Source organism: Oncorhynchus keta, chromosome 12 (genome assembly GCF_023373465.1).
Source record: "Oncorhynchus keta strain PuntledgeMale-10-30-2019 chromosome 12, Oket_V2, whole genome shotgun sequence".
Classification (NCBI taxonomy): domain Eukaryota; kingdom Metazoa; phylum Chordata; class Actinopteri; order Salmoniformes; family Salmonidae; genus Oncorhynchus; species Oncorhynchus keta.
The window spans coordinates 19,682,317-19,706,316 of record NC_068432.1 but is presented as its reverse complement, the minus strand read 5'-3'; the positions used below and the strand labels follow the sequence as shown (position 1 = coordinate 19,706,316).

Below are 24,000 nucleotides of genomic sequence, written 5' to 3'. Positions count from 1 at the left end.
AGCTGCTGCTTCATCAACAGCTAATGTCCCCCCCAAAAATTATGAATCACTAGAGGTTGAGGCATAAAGCATGATGTTTTCATTGTTGGCATGCATAGTGGACTCTTCTTGACATTACACTACTTTACACTAGAAACATTGATATAAATTGTGTTAAAGGGGCATTACACAAAACAATTCAAAGATTAATTGTCAAGATGAATACAAGATGATGCCAAACCTTTGGTGGTTTACACACTAGATTACTGGGAGTTATACTGTATATAGAGTGTGCGACTCTTTTTATTTTTGATAACCTACAGCTTACTAGCTGTTAGTCAGCACCTGTACTAACTTTTAGTGTGTGTGCCAGATCATGCTTTTCACAAGATAAATACACACCCCATGCCATTGATTGTGTAGAGCCAGATGTATGCCTCAACACCAACAGGAAAAGATGAACACCATATCATTTCCAGATCTTATTCGGTGCTTATCGTTTTCATTTATTTGTATTTTTTTTTGCACATGTTTATCTACACAATGAATGGCCTGGGATGTGGACTTAAAGGGGTATTTCCCACAAATTAAGAAAATACATATTGGCTTCCTTACCCTGTACACAGTCCATGAATGAGTTAAGACAGCAATTCATGCTTGGGTTTTCTTTAGCTTGTCACTGTCTCCAACTTTTTTGCATTTATAGCACGAAACCAATGTAGGTGAATATTTTTCTCATTTCATTTACACATCATCTTAAAGGAGCTATGCAATACATTTTTGAAACTTTGGGATGATTTGGAGATGGAATGTGGAAATGCTTATATCGGAGATATCCACTTGCATTCGTTTTGTGCTTTAAATTCTAAAAGAAAACTAAGCATGGATTGCTGTCTTACCTTGTCCATCAACTGCTTACAGGGTAAGGAAACCAATGTACTGTACCAATGTAATTTTGTAATTCGGGTGACCTATGCCCATAAGACTACTTTTGAGGTATAAAAGATCTAACAAACATAACATATGGGTGTAATGCCACTTTAGGGATTGTGTAATAATGAGGTAGTCTAATAAACAGAACAATTGGATTAATCTAAACTTGGTGTTATTAAGATTGGCAGATAAGGAAAGAAGAGGGCTGCTTTTGAGACCTTTTATTTAACTAGGCAAGTCGGTTAAGAACAAATTCTTACTTACAATGACATCCTAGGAACAGTGGGTTAACTGCCATGTTCAGGGGCAGAACGACAGATTTTTACCCTGTCAGCTCGGGGATTCGATCTAGCAACCTTTCAGTTACTGGTCCCACGCTCTAACCACTAAGCTACCTGCCACCCTTACAAAAAGGTTTGGTAACAATGCACATTACATTGCCTTTATACACCTGTGTTGTAACCAGGGCTCTAAATTACAAATTTTCATTGGTAACAGTGGTTTTCATTGGTAGAAAAGTTAGGAGCACAACATAATATTAGATTTTTAAATTGATTGAGATGTAGCCTACATTAGGCCTATGTGAATCCTACTTACTTTTTAAGCACTTCCCCTGAAGAAGATACACATTTTCCTTTCTTTCTGTGCCAAAAAATGGTTGCATATACTAGTAAAGTTACCAGGTTGTTAGTATGGCTGCACAATATGGGTAAATAATCTACTTGCAATTTTTATACCAAAGATTATTATTTGACTTGCAATATAGATCAAAACACTTGGATGAACTGTTGGAATCATAGAAATAGAAGGATTATTCTAATGCTATGGTTGGTGTTATTTGGCATGACAAAAAATTCAAAAGCCAATTAGGAGTTATGACAGCGTAGGAACTAAAGTGTTGGTCGGTGTTTAATCACATTCGAATAGCATTTAGGCAAACATTTTAGAATAGGCTATCTGATTCAGAAAATGCCGTTGCACAAACAGCATGCTGATTTCGGGCGGCAGGTAGCTGTGCTGGGTGGCGGTGGGGAATTAGTTAATATGGTTAAAAATGATATTTTTTTGCTCTTGATGAAGTACCTACCGTTTGCTCATTTGATCATTACCATAATGCGGTCTCTACCGTAACATGGATCTCATTACTGAAATGTGTCATCAATGATCAAATATTCCTTGAATAATATGACACAATTAAAAATATTTAAGCTGCGCATAAAATGGGTCATTTGTGTACTTTTTATATTAATTAACATAAATAAATATAAAAAAACAGGTTATGAACATGCCACGCGTTACAGGAATGAGATAACTGATTTAAATGAAAATATACTTAATATACTTGTATTTTTTTATGAAATATTGTTGTAGTAACCTTGCTATGGGTTTTTTCAATGAGATTGTTCAATGAGATTGTTCTGTGCACAGTCTTGGAAATCTGAACAGTTAAGATAATTTAACATGGACAATAATTTGAGATGGTATTTTATCCATAATATATTGTATAATATACTGTATCTTTCTAAAGAATATCATAGTAGCATTTTGGCAGCAAAAATGTAGAATGGTGTATTTTCCTAAACAGTAATCATATAGCATTTGTGAAGAATAATCTGTTGAAGCCTTGCACTTACAGAGCACCTTCATCATATGGCAAAAACAATGCAACACCACAACAGTGAGGAACACGCCAACATTTCTGACTGCAGAATCACGAGACCAAAGTGTGCCTGTGTGTGTCTCTGTGTCTGTGTCTGTCTGCGTCAGTGTGTGTGCAGGCCAACCTTTCTCCACAACCAAATGTGCCTAATTTGCTGAAAGTTCTGTATGCTAAGTAGTGTAATTCTTTAAGGACTATTAGAGCAAGGCTGGAACTTGCGTATGCTGACTACTCTATCAAAGACACAGTTCACCCCACAAAGACATAGTAGTTCACCCTACAACTTCCCAATACACTCTCCAAGATCTACCAGTGTTTTTTCTAAATTAATTATCTTGTGTGTGTCACTGTAAAACAACACCATCAGTCAGCCATGCAGCACAGCCCCAAACTGAGATCATGGGGCAATTTTAGAGAAATACAATTAGATAAAATATGAATGAGATACAGATGACTGAAAACGCTCAAGATCGCTGATCCATGCCTGTGTGCTTTTTTACTTTCTTTTAAAGGACGTATAAATAATAAAGAGGGCTGTGCAAATTGCATTTTATGTGAATGTGGGTGGCTTCCTCTAAGTAGGACTCGCTAAATGCCTTTAAATGTTTTTTTTAAATAGCTAAAGATAGGTTGCGTGGGAGTCTGGGAGAGGTGATCGGGCACATTTAGTTGTTTTCCAACTAATGTGACATTAAATGGTGGAGTTTGTGGTCTCTGTAACCTAATGATGGCACCACTGAGATTGACTGGGGCCAGTGATGTCAGTATGACCAGCACACAATGCCCATTGGCTTTGGTTGTTAATATAACAGGCTGGTTCTGAGTTTACATTTACAACACACACTGTCATCAGCAGCACCACAGCTATTCAAAATATGATGTGACAAACACTGGTTGAATCAATGTTGTTTCCATGAACTTTCATTGAACCAACGTGGAATAGACATTGAATTTACGTCTGTGCCCAGTGGGACTCCATTTCGGGCCATTTGGGAATATTTTGATCCACATTGCTGATCTATCGTGTCTGTCAACATCAAGGACAAATGAGCTATCAAAGCTGTTGTCATACTAAATTGTGGACATAGATATGGACTTGGCAGAGTAGTCAGAATAGTCCGGCCTATCATTTAACTAAATGGAAGAAATTAGGCCATAGTAACCAAGTCAATTTGTTGACCAAGACGTATCCCGTCTTCACATATAGTATCAGTAGGATATTGAGCTCTATTTTCGTCTGGCATTAAGCCAGCGCAAATGTCAAACTCTCGCTTGTTTGAAATTTCGACCTATTAAAGCCGACATAATTCTATTTTCAAACCATAGCGCAAGAATAGTCAATTTACCTGTCTTATATGAGCTCACTTGCGCTGGGGTGGGAGGAGTGGCAATATCTGAGGTGTGTCCATAAAAACGTGTGCCAGAGTGCCAATTTCATTATGCGCTGGTGGAGATATTTAAGACCAACTGAAATCTGGCATGGATTTTGACAACGGAAGCACGGCCTATCCAGCTGTGACGCACAGTGCCCGTATGCACATGGATCAAGAGAGATGTGCTTTTTGTGTCTGTAAACCTCGCATTTAGAAACATATATATATATATATTTATTGATTTTTTCTTCCTAAAAACCAAGCGTAGCCTCCTCTCAATGAGGGCTGTTTTTTGGTCATTCCCAATACATTAGCCAAGTAATTAAGACAATCGATAAAGGTTTTGGCTCATGAGACGGCTTCAAAATATATCTTACTCATCAAAGCTTTATTGAAAGATCAAGTTTGGCTGCAGCAAAACAGTAAGCAAACATCCCTCTATGACTATGTAGGCTATTACATTATTTTAACCAGATCCTGTTATTATTTTGGATGTGCCTAAAAAAACCACCATGTGCGTATTGAGAACATGCCTCACACATATAGTGTATTCAGACCCCTTCAGTTTTTGCATATTTTCTTGTTACAGTTCAAATGGATTAAATAAAATATTTTCCTCGTATATTTTCCTCTATACACAATACCCCATAATGACAAAGTCAAAACAGTTTTTTAGAAACCTTTTCATATTTATAAAAAAACAAAAAACAGAAATACCTTATTTATATAAATATTCAGACCCTTTGCTGAGACTCTAAATTTAGCTCAGGTGCACCCTGTTTCCATAAATCATCAACTGTCTATATAAGGTCCTACAGTTGACAGTGCATGTTAGAGCAAAAACCAAGCCATGAGGTCAAAAGAATTGTCTATAGAGCTCAGAGACAGGATTGGGTCGAAGCACAGATCTGGGGAAGGGTGCCAAAACATTTCTGCAGCATTGAAGGTCCCCAAGAACACAGTGGCCTCCATCATTCTTAAATGGAAGAGGTTTGCGACCACCAAGACTCTTCCAAGAGCTGTCCGCTCGGGGGAAAAGGGCCTTGGTCAGGGAGGTGACCAAGAACCCAATGATCACTCGGACAGAGCTCTAGAGTTCCACTGTGGAGATGGGAGAACCTTCCAGAAGGACAACCATCTCTGCACTCCACCAATCAGGCCTTTTTGGTAGAGTGGCCAGACGGAAGCCACTCCTCAGTAAAAGGCATGACAGCCCGCTTGGAGTTTGCCAAAAGGCACCAAAAGGACTTTCAGACCATGAGAAACAAGATTCTCTGGTCTGATGAAACCAAGATTGAACTCTTTGGCCTGAGTGCCATGCGTCACGTCTGGAGAAGCATGGTGGTTGCAGCATAATGCCGTGGGGATGTTTTTCAGCGGCAGGGACTGGGAAACTAGTCAGGATAGAGGAAAAGATGAATGGAGCAAAGTACAGAGAGATTCTTGATGAAAACCTACTTCAGAGTTCTTAGGACCTCAGGCTGGGGCAAAGGTTCACCGTCCTTGAGTGGTCCAGCCAGAGCCTGGACTTGAACCAGATCGAACATCTCTGGAGAGACCTGAAAATAGCTGTGCAGCGACGCTCCCCCATACAACCTGACAGAGCTTGAGAGGATCTGCGGAAAATAATGGGAGAAACTCCCCTAATATAGGTGTGCCAAGCTTGTAGCGTCATACCCAAGAAGACTCGAAGGCTTTAACTGCTGCCAAAGTTTCTTCAACAAAGTACTGAGTAAAGGGTCTGAATACTTATATTTCAGTTTTTTATTATTAATAAATGTGCAAACATTTCTAAAAAACTGTTTTTGCTTTGTCGTTATGGGGTTATTGTGTGTAGATTGATGAGGGGGAAAAAACTATTTAATATATTTTAGAATAAGACTGTAACGTAACAAAATGTGTAAAAAGTCTACCGGTCTGAATTATTTTCGAATGCACTGTACAATACAATATACGGAAGCCTAGTATGTTTTATTTGAGGAGAAGTGCGATGCGTAAAGGACTATACATGTTGAAGCCAATTACAACAATGTTGGCTGTCAACATTCCAAACATATTAAAACAAACAATGGATGTTGCTATCACTTGTTACTGCAGTTTATGCTAATTAATAAACTGTAGTATCAATTCACAATAGACTACAATGAGAATATTTCGTCATTGTAGTTGATGACAACGCAAAGACAGTCATTAACCTACAGAATTTGAGACAAACGCATGCAGTATTACGACATGGAACGTCTTGATTGGCCAGTGAATGGCCAAGCCCTCGTCACGCCTACAACTTGTTTATTCATCAAAACCCAGCCCTTTCACGCCACCGCAAGCCATTGCGCTCATAATAACGGCTGTGAAAATAGCAAAAACATTTGCGACACCCCCCCTGGACCTATAGCGCTACCGCCAGAGCTTAGATTTACCATTGCATTAAGCTTGTTAAAATAGAGCCCAAAGTGTACTCTTGTTAATTTTTTCTTACCGCCATACCTTTTCAATTTAGTGCTTAATCTCAATCTTAATCTGAGCCACTTTAAAAGAAATTACTTGGCTGTGATGTCACTCGCCACTCTTTTCCTTGCCTGGAGCATTTTTACTCTCTGGAAAGTTTTATTTCTCTTAAAGAAAACAGGGCATAATTATAAGTGCTCTGGCTGAAATGACATGCCACTGGCTGCTGCAGCAGCAGCATAACTCTATCCCTGGCTGGGTATGCCTGTCACTCACTCTACACCAGGGATGGGCAACTTTGATGGGGTTGGGGGCCAAAATAAAATCTGAATTCATCATGAGGGGCGGCAGTGACTCGCGGGTCTGCGTACCCACATTCATATCCTTTTGGGGTCCCTACGTGAAATTTTGTTGGAGTGCCCCCCCCAGTTTGTGAGCAAAACATTTTAGCGCCATCCATCTTGGCAGCGGTGAGAAAGTTAATTTCCTGCAATTCTACACATTTTTGCAATGGGGCGGAGAGGAGATTTAGCAATTTTATAACTAATTTCATGTGGTGGAGAGAAATGTTTGCAGTTTTTGAATGTGATATCTAAGTGACTGAGTGACTAACACTATGTCTAACTGGCCATGAAAGAGATTATTGGCAGATTCCAATATCATGTTTCTTATAGGCCAACACCAACCAATTATGAATGTGGCATATTGCACAAAGAGGTATTATTCTGTGGTATCTTTTTCTTGCTTTATTTGAGTTTCAGGAGTACCTTTCCCTGGTATATTTTGTGTGTGTGTGCATGTGTGCTCCGTTTGCTGTGGTGGCTTGCCTCCGTGGGTGTTCTGGAATATGTTGGGATGTTCTCTGTGTTCTCTGTGTGTCGTGGCTCCCTGCTCTGTGTGTGCTGTTATGATAAGTGTGTGTGCTCTGGCATGTATGTGTGTGATGATAAATTGGCCCTCCTGGTTGCCTTTGGTTCCCCACAGGGTATCAGAGTACTGCAGGCAGTAGGGCGACAGAGTGAGTGGGAGGCCACTATGTTGGGCCAAAAGGGCACCCATTATGTCATCCTCAGGGTATGATGTCACCTGGCCTGTTGGCCATCACCTTAGCAATGCCTAACTTGAATCCATGCTTCACTGGTACCTGCTGGATACCAGTGTCCCTCAGAGAAAGAAAAAGGAAGCAGACACTCTTTGGGCAAGATGTTTTTTTCTATAAATAATATGGAGTGTAATTGTTGGAGGTCAGTGGCTTGTACATACGGCCCATCGTGGTTAGTGTGGGCTGTTCAAGAGCTGCTTAGACTGCATGCCTCCTTCTCCTACACACACACACACACACACACACACACACACACACACACACACACACACACACACACACACACACACACACACACACACACACACACACACACACACACACACACAATGATAATGAAGCAATGACACGGGATAATCAGAGCGTCCCGTTGCTTAACGAAGTATAAATAATAAACAAGTGCGGCGGTGGCGTCTGGGCCCAGCCTATGATTAACATGCGTAATCATGCGTAAGTAATTACAGCCGGCTTAGCTCCCAGTGGCCGGGGGGCCGCTTGCTGTCTGTGCCCTGATGGCTCCCAGATGTGGCTGGTGGGACGGAAGAGAGGCGAGGAGAGCCCAGGGCGAGTGGGAGACGTGCCTACCTCTCCAGCCCCACTGGTTAACCCTAATGGGCCACATATTATGACCCAATGGAGCTTTTATGTGCCTGACATTCACAGCGACAGTCGTCCGTGACCGTACAAGCTGTTTATTTATGGAACTGGGGGGATTGCCCCGTCACGCTAAATGGAGGTCTCTGTCTAGAGTCGTTTCCCCATGGCGCGGTTAGTGCTCATCCACGGTGTCAGCATTGTGTCGTCTATGTGGGTCCTGCCAAGGCTGGACGCCCTTGTTAACTGATGGGTGTCCCCCAGTGGCTAGGGGACACAGGTCATTACCCAAATGATTAGAACAGTCCCTATAATACACAGTAATACAGTACACACAGAAATATATTAGTAATGATTTCACAATATTAATGATATTGAATATCCCCATCTCTTTCTCTCTCTCTCTCTCTCTCTCTCTCTCTCTCTCTCTCTCTCTCTCTCTCTCTCTCTCTCTCTCTCTCTCTCTCTCTCTCTCTCTCTCAGGTAGAAGGCTGTGTGTGTTGCTCGTGTCTCTGATGTCAGCCGGGGGTCATGATTCAGACTGGAGCAGATCCTGCAGGCCCCACCAAAGTAAGTCCACTGGTCCAGACAACATCTCTACACTTAACCTTGTCCATACTGCATTGGATCAGCTGTACCATTAAAACCTCTCAGACGTAAAGTCCCCTGTTTTGGGGACCTGCGTTGTTCTGGTACCGGTTCCGACCGACATTTCCGCTTATAAATCGACATGTGGACACCATATATCGAAATGGCTTGCATTGAGCAGTAGCCCTGATTCTCACGGCACGTGAGTATGTCGCTTCTGCCTGTGTGATGGTAGGAGGATGTCCTTCCTACCATTTCATTCGCTCTTCTGACTGTCCATCAACTCCTGGCTGAACCCTACATCACAGCCACTAACAACGTATATGCCTAGAATCCTTACATGGTAATGCAGCAGGAGAGTATCACATGCAGAGATTGATTTATAGCCAGTAATCTAAATCAATAGATTTTAAACAAAACCCTTTTTCTGTTCGTCATAGACAGACAATATTAATACGAAGTGAAAGGCAAGTTCTTAACAAGTTCAGGAAGCCAAGCTAGAGCTCTGCGAGATGTTCACAGCGATGAGGGCAGACATTTTAATCATTTAAGACCTTTAGAAAATATGCACATTTCCTCTAACACTAATTATACAAATATGTATTTTACAGTTATAAGGAAGGTGAAAACTTATCGTGTCATTTTATAAATTGATTATATTATATTTAGACAAATATAAGTCATTTCAGGCCTTATTCATCCAGTTTTGTTGAATAGGAAATACATCATGCAGCCTACCGAGTGGTGCATCAGTCTAAGGCGCATCACAGTGTTGTGGCGTCACTACTGTTGCTATGTCACAACCGCCCGTGACGGGGAGTCCCATAGGGCGGTGCACCATTGGCCCAGTGTTATCCAGGTTAGAGGAGGGTTTGGCAGGGGAGCTTTACTTGGCTCCTTGTGGCGAGCGGGCACCTGAAGGCTGACTACGGTCATCAGTTAAATGGTGTAAATGGTGTGACCGCTGGCTACGTCCCTTCCGTCTTCAAGAGAGCGAGAGTTGCACCCCTTCTGAAAAAACCTACACTCGATCCCTCCGATGTCAACAACTACAGACCAGTATCCCTTCTTTCTTTTCTCTCCAAAACTCTTGAACGTGCCGTCCTTGGCCAGCTCTCCCGCTATCTCTCTCAGAATGACCTTCTTGATCCAAATCAGTCAGGTTTCAAGACTAGTCATTCAACTGAGACTGCTCTTCTCTGTATCACGGAGGCGCTCCGCACTGCTAAAGCTAACTCTCTCTCCTCTGCTCTCATCCTTCTAGACCTATCGGCTGCCTTCGATACTGTGAACCATCAGATCCTCCTCTCCACCCTCTCCGAGTTGGGCATCTCCGGCGCGGCCCACGCTTGGATTGCGTCCTACCTGACAGGTCGCTCCTACCAGGTGGCGTGGCGAGAATCTGTCTCCTCACCACGCGCTCTCACCACTGGTGTCCCCCAGGGCTCTGTTCTAGGCCCTCTCCTATTCTCGCTATACACCAAGTCACTTGGCTCTGTCATAACCTCACATGGTCTCTCCTATCATTGCTATGCAGACGACACACAATTAATCTTCTCCTTTCCCCCTTCTGACAAACAATGTATACGAAATGCTTCAGTCTGGTTTTAGACCCCATCATAGCACTGAGACGGCACTTGTGAAGGTGGTAAATGACATTTTAATGGCATCGGACCGAGGCTCTGCATCTGTCCTCGTGCTCCTAGACCTTAGTGCTGCTTTTGATACCATCGATCACCACATTCTTTTGGAGAGATTGGAAACCCAAATTGGTCTACACGGACAAGTTCTGGCCTGGTTTAGATCTTATCTGTCGGAAAGATATCAGTTTGTCTCTGTGAATGGTTTGTCCTCTGACAAATCAACTGTACATTTCGGTGTTCCTCAAGGTTCTGTTTTAGGACCACTATTGTTTTCACTATATATTTTACCTCTTGGGGATGTTATTCGAAAACATAATGTAAACTTTCACTGCTATGCGGATGACACACAGCTGTACATTTCAATGAAACATGGTGAAGCCCCAAAATTGCCCTCGCTAGAAGCATGTGTTTCAGACATAAGGAAGTGGATGGCTGCAAACTTTCTACTATTAAACTCGGACAAAACAGAGATGCTTGTTCTAGGTCCCAAGAAACAAAGAGATCTTCTGTTGAATCTGACAATTAATCTTAATGGTTGTACAGTCGTCTCAAATAAAACTGTGAAGGACCTCGGCGTTACTCTGGACCCTGATCTCTCTTTTGAAGAACATATTAAGACCATTTCGAGGACAGCTTTTTTCCATCTACGTAACATTGCAAAAATCAGAAACTTTCTGTCCAAAAATGATGCAGAAAAATTAATCCATGCTTTTGTCACTTCTAGGTTAGACTACTGCAATGCTCTATTTTCCGGCTACCCGGATAAAGCACTAAATAAACTTCAGTTAGTGCTAAATACGGCTGCTAGAATCCTGACTAGAACCAAAAAATTTGATCATATTACTCCAGTGCTAGCCTCTACACTGGCTTCCTGTCAAAGCAAGGGCTGATTTCAAGGTTTTACTGCTAACCTACAAAGCATTACATGGGCTTGCTCCTACCTACCTCTCTGATTTGGTCCTGCCGTACATACCTACACGTACGCTACGGTCACAAGACGCAGGCCTCCTAATTGTCCCTAGAATTTCTAAGCAAACAGCTGGAGGCAGGGCTTTCTCCTATAGAGCTCCATTTTTATGGAACGGTCTGCCTACCCATGTCAGAGACGCAAACTCGGTCTCAACCTTTAAGTCTTTACTGAAGACTCATCTCTTCAGTGGGTCATATGATTGAGTGTAGTCTGGCCCAGGAGTGGGAAGGTGAACGGAAAGGCTCTGGAGCAACGAACCGCCCTTGCTGTCTCTGCCTGGCCGGTTCCCCTCTTTCCACTGGGATTCTCTGCCTCTAACCCTGTTACGGGGCTGAGTCACTGGCTTGCTGGGGCTCTCTCGTGCCGTCCCTGGGGGTGCATCACCTGGGTGGGTTGATTCACTGTTGTGGTCGGCCTGTCCTGCCCCCCTTGGGTTGTACCGTGGCCGGCCTTGTCTCAGGATGGTAAGTTGGTGGTTGAAGATATCCCTCTAGTGGTGTGGGGGATGTGCTTTGGCAAAGTGGGTGGGGTTATATCCTTCCTGTTTGGCCCTGTCCGGGGTGTCCTCGGATGGGGCCACAGTGTCTCCTGACCCCTCCTGTCTCAGCCTCCAGTATTTATGCTGCAGTAGTTTATGTGTCAGGGGGCTAGGGTCAGTTTGTTATATCTGGTACTTCTCCTGTCCTATTCGGTGTCCTGTGTGAATCTAAGTGTGCGTTCTCTAATTCTCTCCTTCTCTCTTTCTTTCTCTCTCTCGGAGGACCTGAGCCCTAGGACCATGTCCCAGGACTACCTGACATGAGGACTCCTTGCTGTCCCCAGTCCACCTGGCCATGCTCCTGCTCCAGTTTCAACTGACCTGAGCCCTAGGACCGTGCCCCAGGACTACCTGACATGAAGGCTCCTTGCTGTCCCCAGTCCACCTGACTGTGCTGCTGCTCCAGTTTCAACTGTTCTGCCTTATTATTATTCGACCATGCTGGTCATTTATGAACATTTGAACATCTTGGTCATGTTCTGTTATAATCTCTACCCGGCACAGCCAGAAGAGGACTGGCCACCCCACATAGCCCGGTTCCTCTCTAGGTTTCTTCCTAGGTTTAGGCCTTTCTAGGGAGTTTTTCCTAGCCACCGTGCTTTTACACCTGCATTGTTTGCTGTTTGGGGTTTTAGGCTGGGTTTCTGTACAGCACTTTGAGATATCAGCTGATGTACGAAGGGCTATATAAATAAATTTGATTTGATTTGATTTGATTTGATTCTGATGACCAGGTGGCGAATCGCATCTCTGCATGTCTGGCAGACATATCAGTGTGGATGACGGATCACCACCTCAAGCTGAACCTCGGCAAGACGGAGCTGCTCTTCCTCCCGGGGAAGGATTGCCCGTTCCATGATCTCGCCATCACGGTTGACAACTCCATTGTGTCCTCCTCCCAGAGCGCTAAGAACCTTGGCGTGATCCTGGACAACACCCTGTCGTTCTCAACTAACATCAAGGCGGTGGCCCGTTCCTGTAGGTTCATGCTCTACAACATCCGCAGAGTACGACCCTGCCTCACACAGGAAGCGGCGCAGGTCCTAATCCAGGCATTTGTCATCTCCCGTCTGGATTACTGCAACTCGCTGTTGGCTGGGCTCCCTGCCTGTGCCATTAAACCCCTACAACTCATCCAGAACGCCGCAGCCCGTCTGGTGTTCAACCTTCCCAAGTTCTCTCACGTCACCCCGCTCCTCCGCTCTCTCCACTGGCTTCCAGTTGAAGCTCGCATCCGCTACAAGACCATGGTGCTTGCCTACGGAGCTGTGAGGGGAACGGCACCTCAGTACCTCCAGGCTCTGATCAGGCCCTACACCCAAACAAGGGCGCTGCGTTCATCCACCTCTGGCTTGCTCGCCTCCCTACCACTGAGGAAGTACAGTTCCCGCTCAGCCCAGTCAAAACTGTTCGCTGCTCTGGCTCCCCAATGGTGGAACACACTCCCTCACGACGCCAGGACAGCGGAGTCAATCACCACCTTCCGGAGACACCTGAAACCCCACCTCTTTAAGGAATACCTAGGATAGGATAAAGTAATCCTTCTCATAAGGTGAATGCACCAATTTGTAAGTCGCTCTGGATAAGAGCGTCTGCTAAATGACTTAAATGTAAATGTAAATGTGTTTCCTCTGACACATTGATGCAGCTGGCTTCCGGGTTAAGGGAGTTTCAGAGGACGCATGACTTGACATTCGCCTCTCCCAAGCCCGTTGGGGATTTGCAGCGATTAGACAAAATCTTAATCACAACAAAAAGATATAAATTATTTCATATTTTCATATTTTGATCATTTTTGTACTGTGTACTTGAGCTTGTGTCCTTAGAAGTGACTACACCACAGCAATGTCTAATTAGTTTTAACTGAAAGCTGAGAAGTTAACCTTTCTTGGAGTATGCAGCATTACTAGTTATTGTTTATTGCCCTCATGATAAATAATTACATTTGGGGATTACGTAGATAACATTTTCAATTTTAGTCAATTGCTTGTCACTTATTAAATCAAATCAAATCAAATCAGCAGTGTTAGTCAGAGAGAGTACTCTGTTGGACATATTATGTGACTGAAAGAGTCTCCTCAGTCCATTTGGATACTGTGAATGGAGAAGATGCACAAGTGTATCAAAGCAGAGAAGTAGAGTGTGGAATCCGTATACACTGTGTGTGCGTGCATGCGTGCTTGTGTGCATGTGCGCACTGCACATGCATGCCGTAAGTGTGTGAGTGACCGGTATGTGTGTGAGTGAGTAACTCCATGGCCTCTTCTGGGAATGATTGAGCTGGACTGCTTTTCCCATCCTCTTCCTTTCTCTCCATACCAGTGGATTAGAGTGGGCCAACTGACTCTCTCCAGCAGTGTTATGTTATGTAAGAAAAAGTTTATTTTAAAGCCATGACAGTGTACTGTGTGACTGCTGGGCGTTAATTTTACTAGCTGCAGAGCCGCTTTTTATCTCCATAAATTCCCCTTCTCTCCTCAGTAATACAGATGACCAGATGGGGGTCCCCCAAGGATCCTATTCACAGGATAGGGTTTCATATCAGCCTGGAGAATACTTTTCCAAAAGGAAATAGTCCAGGATTGTAGCTATTCATGGTCCAGTATTGGACAATGAAACCTGATGTTTACGTTTCCCTTATGGTATTGTCTGCAGGTCTGGGCTCCCTGTTAGCCTCACACCTGTGTGTAACGCTATTGTGACGTTATCGTAGCATTATTTCACCTTTTAACGTTTTAGGTTAGTAGATCTGTGAATGCATTGGGTTGTCTCAAGTGAATGATAGGGAGATTGTGTCTTTTGAGGGAAGCAATAGGGCCATTGTGGATGGCTCCAGTGTGTGATCACTCCTATTTGGTTTGGCTGCAGGCCCGGGACCGTGGAGTCTGCAGATTGCAGTCTACGTCGTTGTCTACATGTACTGCATCTGACATACTATTAACAAGTCTGCATGTCCCAGCATTTGGTCGTAACAAGTGACAATTTAATGCCAACAGTCATGAGACTGTGTCATATGACATAAGTCAGTTAGGACATTAATAAGTTATGTGTGATTTGATGTCCTCCATAGGTCTGTGCTTCCTAATGGTGCTGAATGATGGGTAACAGTAGGTTATAAAAAGTAGGTTATTTATCATGCTCTCTCGTCTCTCTGCAGCAGACATACTATGAGTGTACAGAACATTAGGAACACCTTCCTAATATTGAGTTGCCTTCAGAACAGCCTCAATTCATTGGGCATGGGATTCTGGGATGCTGGCCCATGTTGACTCCAATGCTTTCCACAGTTATGTCAAGTTGACTGGATGTCCTTTGGGTGGTGGACCATTCTTGATACACACGGGATACTGTTGAGTGTGAAAAACCCAGCACCTACTACCATACCCCGTTCAAAGGCACTTAAATATTTTGTATTGCCAATTCACCCTCTGAATGGCACACATCCATGTCTCAATTCACTCAAGGCTTTAAAATCCTCCATTAACTTGTCACCTCCACTTCATCTACACTGATTGAAGTGGATTTAACAAGCGACATCAATAAGGGATCACAGCTTTCACTTGGAACCGCCTGGTCATGGAAAGAGCAGGTGTTCCTAATGTTTTATGCATTCAGCTGGTCCATTCTTAGTACCAGAAGCAGCAACATCAGCAGTCAGGAATGAGCTTCATACATATAGAATTGTGAGAATCGCAATACATATCGTATCGGCACCTAAGTAGAGTTGTAATATTGTATCGTGGGGCCCAGCCCTATCTAATATCACTGTAAAAGACCTCAAAGTATGTGTATGAGTGGAGGACTGGTGAGTTGTGGGAGTAGGGGACAGACTGGGAGAGACTGTGGAGACAGAGACTCAGTGATCTGTGTGTTATATCCACCTCTCTTTTCTCTTCAGGGGATCTGCTTCCTCTGTGGAATTATATTCTAAATGGGAACATTGTACACATTTCCAGGGACTCTGCAGTCACCATTGAGTTGAATGGACTGCTACCTTGTGGAATCCATAGATCCTCACTGACTGGTTGATCCTGTGTTTTGCTGGTCTATAAGCGTGTCTATACATGCTATTCCCACATGTCAATTCCTCACAATTCCAAGTCTGACAAAGAGGAGCAGGTTAGACTTCTCGCCCATCGTTCCAAGAAATCTGAGACACTGAGAATCTGACACTTCAGGAATTTTATTTGCGCGGGGATCAGATCATAGCCCTTCTCTCTCTCTCTCTCTCTCTCTCTCTCTCTCTCTCTCTCTCTCTCTCTCTATTTTTTCTTTCTTTGGATTCTTCGGTCATGTGTATTTTTTAAGACCAAGGAGGGGGAGTGTGGGGTAGAGGGAGAGAAACTTGCGGTCTGGTCACGTTTCAATTCAATTCTGTGCAGGCCCGGCATGTGGAGCAAACCTGGGTAGATATTTCAGTCATTTGTTACCCGGCAGCCTCGGCGCAGGGTGGGAGTTGTTGCCAAGTTGTGACCAAGACGCTGACACATGTGCTCAGATCTGTACATGGCCCCGGCTGCAGGCAGTCAGTCAGCCAGGCCAGATGTGCTGCTAAGCGTGGCAGCTAGAGAGAGATATAGACAGACAGTGCTCCACAGCACACAGAGGTAATCCATCCCGCACTCCTCCTCTCCTATATTCTATCTCTCCTCTGTTGTGTCTACACTCTCCTGTTGACATAGTTTACTCTCTTGTGCCCACTCTTTCTTTCCTCTGTCATGTATTTTCTTCTCTATCTCCTCTCTTTTCCTGCCTCTCATCTCCTCTCTGTTCTCTCTTAGTATTATTCTCTCATCTTTTGTCTCTCACCCTGTTTCTGTTTCTCTGACTCTTTGCCTTCTCAGGTTCTCAGTCTGTGTATCCTGTGTAAGGCTCTGGGTTAGAGACCACAGGTTGTTTTATGTGTTCCTGTGTGAGTGAGGGGGTCTGGGAGGCAATCTCTGGCTTCCTGTGCTATTTTCAGCAGTCTATATAAAAAGTCCCAAATTAATGCTGCAGTTCTTCAGTGGGCGATTGCTTTTTCTTCTCTGAAATAGATCTTATCATGTAGTCTACAAAGGCATGCATTTTTGTGTCAGTGAGATAGTTGTGTGCGAAAGTTTGGGTTATACAGTGCATTCGGAAATATCATGTTTACATACGTTTTCAGAACATTTACTCAGTACTTTGTTGAAGCACCTTTGGCCGTTTTACAGCCTTGTGCTTTCTTGGATATGTCTCGACAAGCTTGGCACGTCTGTATTTGGGGAGTTTTGCAGATCCTCTCTAGCTCTGTCAGGTTGGATGGGGAGAGTCGCTGCACAGCTATTTCCAGGTCTCTCCAGAGATGTTAGATCGGGTTCAAGTCCGGGCTCTGGCTGGGCCACTCAAAGACATCCAGAGACTTGTCCCGAAGCGACACTTGTCTGTGTGCTTAGGGTTGTTATCCTGTTGATAGGTGAACCTTTGCCCCAGACTGAGGTCCTGAGCGCCCTGGAGCAGGTTTTCATCAAGGATCTCTCTGTAATTTGCTCCGTTCATCTATCCCTCGATCGTGACTAGTCTCCCAGTCACTGCCGCTGAAAAACAACCTCTCAGCATGATGCTACCACCACCATGCTTCACCGTAGGGAAACTGCCAGGTTTCTCCAATCTTGTTTCTCATGGTCTGAGACTCCTTTAAGTGCCTGTTGGCACTTATCTCCAAGCGGGCTGTCATGTGCCATTTACTGAGGAGTGGCTTCCGTCTAGTCACTCTACCATAAAAGCCTGATTGGTGGAGTGCTGCAGAAATGGTTGTCCTTCTGGAAGGTTCTCCCATCTCCACAAAGGAAATCTCGAGCTCTGTCAGAGTGACGATTAAGTTCTTGGACACCTCTCTGACCAAGGCCCTTCTCCCCCAATTGCACAGTTTGGCTGGGCGGACAGCTCTAGGAAGAGTCTCGGTGGTTCCAAACTTCTTCCATATAAGAATGATGGAGGGCACTGTGTTCTTCGGGACCTTTAATGCTGTAGAAATGTTTTGTTACCCTTCCCCAGATCTGTGCCTTAACACAATACTGTCTCTGAGCTCTACGGACAATTCCTTCCACCTTATGGCTTGGTGTTTGCTCTGACATGCACTGTCAACTGTGGGACCTTATATAGACAGGTGTGTGCCTTTCCAAATGATGTCCAATCAATTGAATTTACCACAGGTGAACTCCAATCAAGTTGTAGAAACATTTTAAGGATGATCAATGGAAACAGGATGTACTTGAGCTCAATTTCGAGTCTCATATCAAAGGATCTGAATACTTATGTAAATAAATTATGTCACGTAACAAAATGTGGAGAAAGTCGAGAGTTCTTAATACTTTCTGAATGCACTGTATGTGTTCGTAAGCCTCAAGTTAAAATTCAGGCTTCATTACACAATAGGCCTGTCCAATTACAGTGGAATAACTAGAACATGAACTGCAATCCTATATGTAAAAATAACCAGGTGTAGACTCTTAGAAAAAAGGTGCTTTCTAGAACCTAAAAGGCTTATTTGACTGTCCCCATAGGAGAACCCTTTGAAAACCCCTTTTTGGTTCCAGGTAGAACACTTTTGGTTCCAGGTATAATCCTAGAGGGTTCTACATGGAATACATTGTGTTCTACCTGGAAGCAAAAAGGGTTCTCCTATAGGGACAGCCAAAGAACCCTTTTGGAATCCTTTTTTCTAAGAGTGTAGCTATTCCATCCTCCATACAATAGCAATTCCTAGTCATTTTCTGCCTAATTGGCAGAACAAGCCTCTGGGTTCATGGATGTGAGGAGCATAAATAAACCTCAGAGTCTCTCTAGGCTCAATGTGCAGGCTCTGTGTCCAGGCTCTGTCACAGGCTGGGCCAATCTTAGCTCCAGAAGCAGCAACAGCAGCAGTCAGGAATGACTGTTTATTTCCACCATCAGGATGACTGATGCTATCCCACTGAGGACTCCAAGTTTTCAGCACACTGTGTGTAGTGTCTCAGGGCCCCGGCCCCGCCGGCCCTGCTCAGCTAAAAACATTAAGTCCTCCATTCCTGGCATGGAGCGAAGGACAAAGGCAGAGGCCCTGCCTGGAAACCAGCCTGCAGCAGGTTGCTCTCAAAAGGACCACTTTGCAGGGTGCCAAATGACTCTATTGGAGTGTCTGGTAGAGTGACCCGAACAGACAGCTAGAGGGTTGGACTGGAGATTCTGGGAAATTCCACTGGTTGGGTTTGTTTGGGGTTGGGAAGAAGGGTTATGCTATGTTGCTGTTTTTCCTCTAGCATGGATTGTTTGTTTGTAGGCTCGTGACCCTGTGTTGAAGCTTTTCACAGTGTGCTCTTAAAATGTCAAATCATACCATCAATACATCTTGGTTACACTCTCTGATTAGCATCTATTGCACTTTGCCTGTGCCGCTCGGCCATCGCTCATCCATATACTTGCATGTACATATTCTCATCACCCCTTTAGATTTGTGTGTATTAGGTAGTGGTTGGGGAATTGTTAGAGTACTCGTTAGATATTACTGCACTGTCGGAACTAGAAGCACAAGCATTTCGCTACACTCACATTAACATCTGCTAACAATGTGTATGTGACAAATAAAATTTGATTTGATTCGATTTGAAATAGTTAATAAATATGCATATGCTTTATGAATAGTACTTTCTTCATAATAAATCACAATTATAAAGGAAGGATGTATGACATGCACCCATCATGTATTGATCATTTGGTATTGGTGACATTACTGTCTGTTCTCACATTTGGCAGATACGTATAGGTAACTGCCAAAATAAAGGAAACACCAACATAAAGTGTCTTAATGGGCCACCACGAGCCTGAACAATTTAAATGCACCTTGACATATATTCTACACGTGTCTGGAACTCTATTGGAGGGATGCTACACCATACTTTGTTGATAAATTACATAATTTGGTGTTTTGTTGATGGTGAAGGAAAACGCTGTCTCAGACGCCACTCCAGAATCCCCCATAAGTGTTCAATTGGGTTGAGATCTGGTGACTGAGATGGCCATGGTATATGGTTTACATAATTTTCATGCTTATTACATAATTCAGTGACCACTTGTGCCCTGTGGATGGGGGGCATTGTCATCCAATAGCCATGGTAGCCAAAATAATAGCCTGCCCAGTATTTTTATGCCTGACCCCTAAGCATGATGGGATGTTAATTGCTTAATTTCTCAGGAACCACAACTGTGTGGAAACATCTGCTTTCAATATACTTTGTATCGGTCATTTACTCAAGTGTTTCCATCAGTTACCTGCAGGTTGCCAAAGAATGTAAAAGCATCTCTTGAGATGTGAATTCAAAAGAAGCATGACAATAGACCATTGGTGATTTCATCATCATGCCCCATTTATAATATCATACTTCATAACCTGCTCAGCACAATACAAAACAATACATGAGGACTACATCCGTTGTTTATTGTTGACTTGGTCCTAGCTGAATATACAGTATAAATTGGCAAGGTGATGTGAGAAGGCAGGAATTCTGTCCCTCTCCCCTCCTGGCCATGGACATTCTTTCCTGCTTCGTGGCTTCACCCCGCCAGTCTTGTGGCGAGACTCATGGAGGGCTGGCGTGCCAGTGGTCTGGGTCTAGCCGAATGAAATATGTCAGAGTGGCAGGCAGTCTGCCTGGGTCTCTGCCCTTGTGATAACACAGGTAGACTTATAGGTAGCTACTTCAACCTGGATAGCTAGAAGAGAAGAACAGATCCCCTTCAAGAATAAGGTACCTTCCATTGGTGTATAGAGAATTATGAATTATGGAGGAAGAACAGCACTCTTCCTTAATCAACTTAAAGGAGGTTAGCTGGAGAGGAATGTAGAGTACCAGTCAAAAGTTTGAACACCCCTAATCATTCAAGGACTTTTCTTAAATTTTCTACATTGTAGAATAATAGTGAAAACATCAAAACTATGAAATAACATATATAGAATCATGTAGTAACCAAAAAAGTGTTTTTTTTATATTTGAGATTCTTCAAAGTAGCCACCCTTTTGCCTTGATGACAGCTTTGCACACTCTTGGCATTCTCTCAACCAGCTTCATGAGGTAGTCAACTGGAATGCATTTCAATTAACAGCTGTGCCTTGTTAAAAGTACATTTGTGGAATTTCTTTCCTTCTTAATGCATTTGAGCCAATCAGTTGTGTTGTGACAAGGTAGGAGTGGTATACAGGAGATAGCCCTATTTGGTAAAATACCAAGTCCATATTATGGCAATAACAGCTAAAATAAGCAAAGAGAAAAGACAGTACATTATTACTTTAAGATATGAAGGTCAGTCAATCTGGAAAATTTCAAGAACTTTGAACTTTGAGTTTTTTTAAGTGCAGTTGCAAAAGCAAAAACCATCAAGCGGTATGAAGAAACTGGCTCTCATGAGGACCGCCACAGGAAAGGAAGACCCAGAGTTACCTCTGCTGCAGAGGATAAGTTCATTAGAGTTACCAGCCTCAGAAATTGCAGCCCAAATAAATGCTTCACGAAGTTCAAGTAAGAGACACATCTCAACATCAACTGTTCAGAGGAGACTGCGTGAATCAGGCCTTCATGGTCAAATTGCTGAAAAGAAATTACTACTAAAGGACATCAATAGACATTAGACCGGTGGAAACTGTCCTTTGGTCTAAGGAGTCCAAATTTGAGATTTTTGGTTCCAACCACCGTGTCTTTGTCTTTGTGAGACGCAGAGTAGTTGAACAGATGATCTCCGCATGTGTGGTTCCCACCGTGAAGCATGGAGGAAGAGGCGTGATGGTGTTGGGGTGCTTTGCTGGTGACACTATCTGTGATATATTTAGAATTTAAGGCATACTTAACCAGCATGGCTACCACAGCACTCTGAAGCGATTCGCCATCTCATCTGGTTTGCACTTAGTGGGACTATCATTTGTTTTTCAACAGGACAATGACCCAACACACCTCCAGGCTGTGTAAGGGCTATTTGACCAAGAAGGAAAGCGATGGAGTGCTGTATCAGATCCACAATCACCGGACCTCAACCCAATAGAGATGGTTTGGGATGAGTTGGCCCACAGAGTGATGGAAAGCAGTCAACAAGTGCTCAGCTTATGTGGGAACTCTTTCAAGACTGTTGGAAAAGCATTCCAGGTGAAGCTGGTTGAGAGAATGCCAAGAGTGTGCCAAGCTGTCATCAAAGCAAAGGGTGGCTACTTGGAAGAATCTCAAATATAAAATATATTTTGATTTGTTTAACACTTTATTGGTTTGTACATGATTCCATATGTGTTATTTCATAGTTTTGATGTCGTCACTATTATTCTACAATGTAGAAAATAGTAAATATAAAGAAAAACCCTTGAATGAGTAGGTGGGTCCAAACTTTTGACTGGTACTGTATATCTGTAAAACTTTGGCTTTTCTCATCCTAACAGTTATACCCTACTTTAACCCAAGGTTTTCTTTTAGGATAGTTTCTAGTTTGTTTGCTTGTCTTTAATCTCATCACTGTAGAATAAATACAAATAGATTGTAGCTAGGAAGTGAACATGCTGGGCTTGGCTCCAAACGACCTCTCTGAGTTAACCTTTTCCAAACTTTCAACCGCCTCTCCTCCCGGACTGTACAGAGGCAGGTCGTGTGGTGTACCACTTCCTGGTTCGCCCCTACACATCTAGGGTGAGATTACTCCTCGACTGCACACATCATGCCTACACTGTAACTTGCGAGGCCAAATTTGGAACACAGTAAAGCCTGATCTGTGCTTGTTTTGATATGGTTTAATATCTCCCATTGAAGTCAGTGTAGACACGTGCTTCGTTGTATTATGAGTCGATCACACACCCTGTGGACAAAACCTTCTTTGTATTACGAATGAGTGACATGATGTTGTGTCTAAAACCGTATCCCATCACTTCAGGGTCAGGTTCCATAGAGCCTGTGCTGTGACTGGTGCCCTGTGCCATCCAATCCTGTCATATATCATTGTGATGATGTCGTGTAGCGAGATTGGATGGCTCCTGTCAAATAGAAAACACATGACGGTCATGTGGCTTGCCAGAAAGACCCAGAGAGCGCCCACAGCCCCTTATAACGTCAGCTTCAGGCCAGTGTTTTGGCAAGCAACAGACGAGCCATCATGACCGAAGGCAAAAACATTTGTTATTTTTAATATAACCGTCTGGCCATAGTGATTAATTCAAATAATATGGGGTTCTCTCTCTCGCTCTCTCTCTATCTCCTTCTCTCCCTCCCTCCCTCTTCCTGTATGAAAACAATGCTTACAGGAGGCTGTGGAATGCTAAATGAGCATCCATGCAGTGCTGCTGCAGGATACTGCCAGGCTGTGTTTAGGTGTAAGTGATCCTTAAATGTCCCCCTTCACTCCTTCAGTCTCAACAGGCTCAGGCAGTGTTTTACAGTGCTTAGGAACCGAGATAGAGCTGGGCTGAGGGAAACTAAAAGTTAGAATTTATTTGTATATACTACTGTTCTGTAATGGAAACGATACATGCCCATCAGTTTTGTTTTATACCTAATAGCGAGTAATATTGCTAACTTTATTTACAATGTCCTTTTCATACATTGAGCTCAAAGCTTTCACGCAGTGGCTTTCGAGAGAGATGAGCTGCTGTTAAATCCAATGCACATTCTTTGAAATGTTGTCTATCTGGATTGTGGGCAGGAACTTTTTATTCTTTATTTTTTTAATGGGACTGCTGAAGTAATACTCACAGTGAATAAGAAACCCAATTATTTTATTTATTTGTATTTATTTATTTGCACACAAGAAAATACCACCAAAAATGTATGATTTAATGTTTAAAAGGTCAACAAAAATAACATGAGCAGGAGAGGTAAGAAACCATGATCTTCCTTGTAATCACCTTCCCCTTTCAATGTTTATAGAACAAAACCATAAAAAAATAACATAATTAGATTCTAAGAGAGATCAACAAATGATTGGAGATTTACACAAAGAAGAAGGAAAACATGGTGAATTAGGGGGTAAGAAAGAAGAAGAAGAAGAAGAAAGAAGAAGAAAAAAAGAAAATCTGGTGAAGTGAATAATAAAAAATAAGAGGCTGATAACCACACAGACAGTGTGGTGAAGAAGGCGCAACAGCACCTCTTCAACCTCAGGAGGCTGAAGAAATTTGGCCCTAAAACCCTCACAACCTTTACAGATG

The 24,000-nt window shown here is 43.2% G+C and overlaps 1 protein-coding gene across 6 annotated transcripts in view; it reads left to right on the top strand.

The window, feature by feature from the left end:
- LOC118383479 (transcriptional regulator Erg-like) overlaps positions 1–24,000 on the top strand; it is a 106,430-nt gene that overhangs the window by 32,239 nt on the left and 50,191 nt on the right. For 4 of the 6 annotated variants that reach the window (XM_052457821.1, XM_052457820.1, XM_052457817.1 and 1 more), the window contains one exon: positions 8,573–8,659. The exons of 1 other annotated variant lie outside the window; for it this stretch is intronic. In XM_052457821.1, coding sequence (XP_052313781.1) covers positions 8,621–8,659 — 39 coding nt within the window. In that variant the 5' untranslated portion in view covers positions 8,573–8,620. Of the gene's footprint in view, positions 1–8,572; positions 8,660–16,278; positions 16,436–24,000 lie in introns of those variants that run through there. One more of the 6 variants, XM_052457822.1, reaches the window with a different exon arrangement.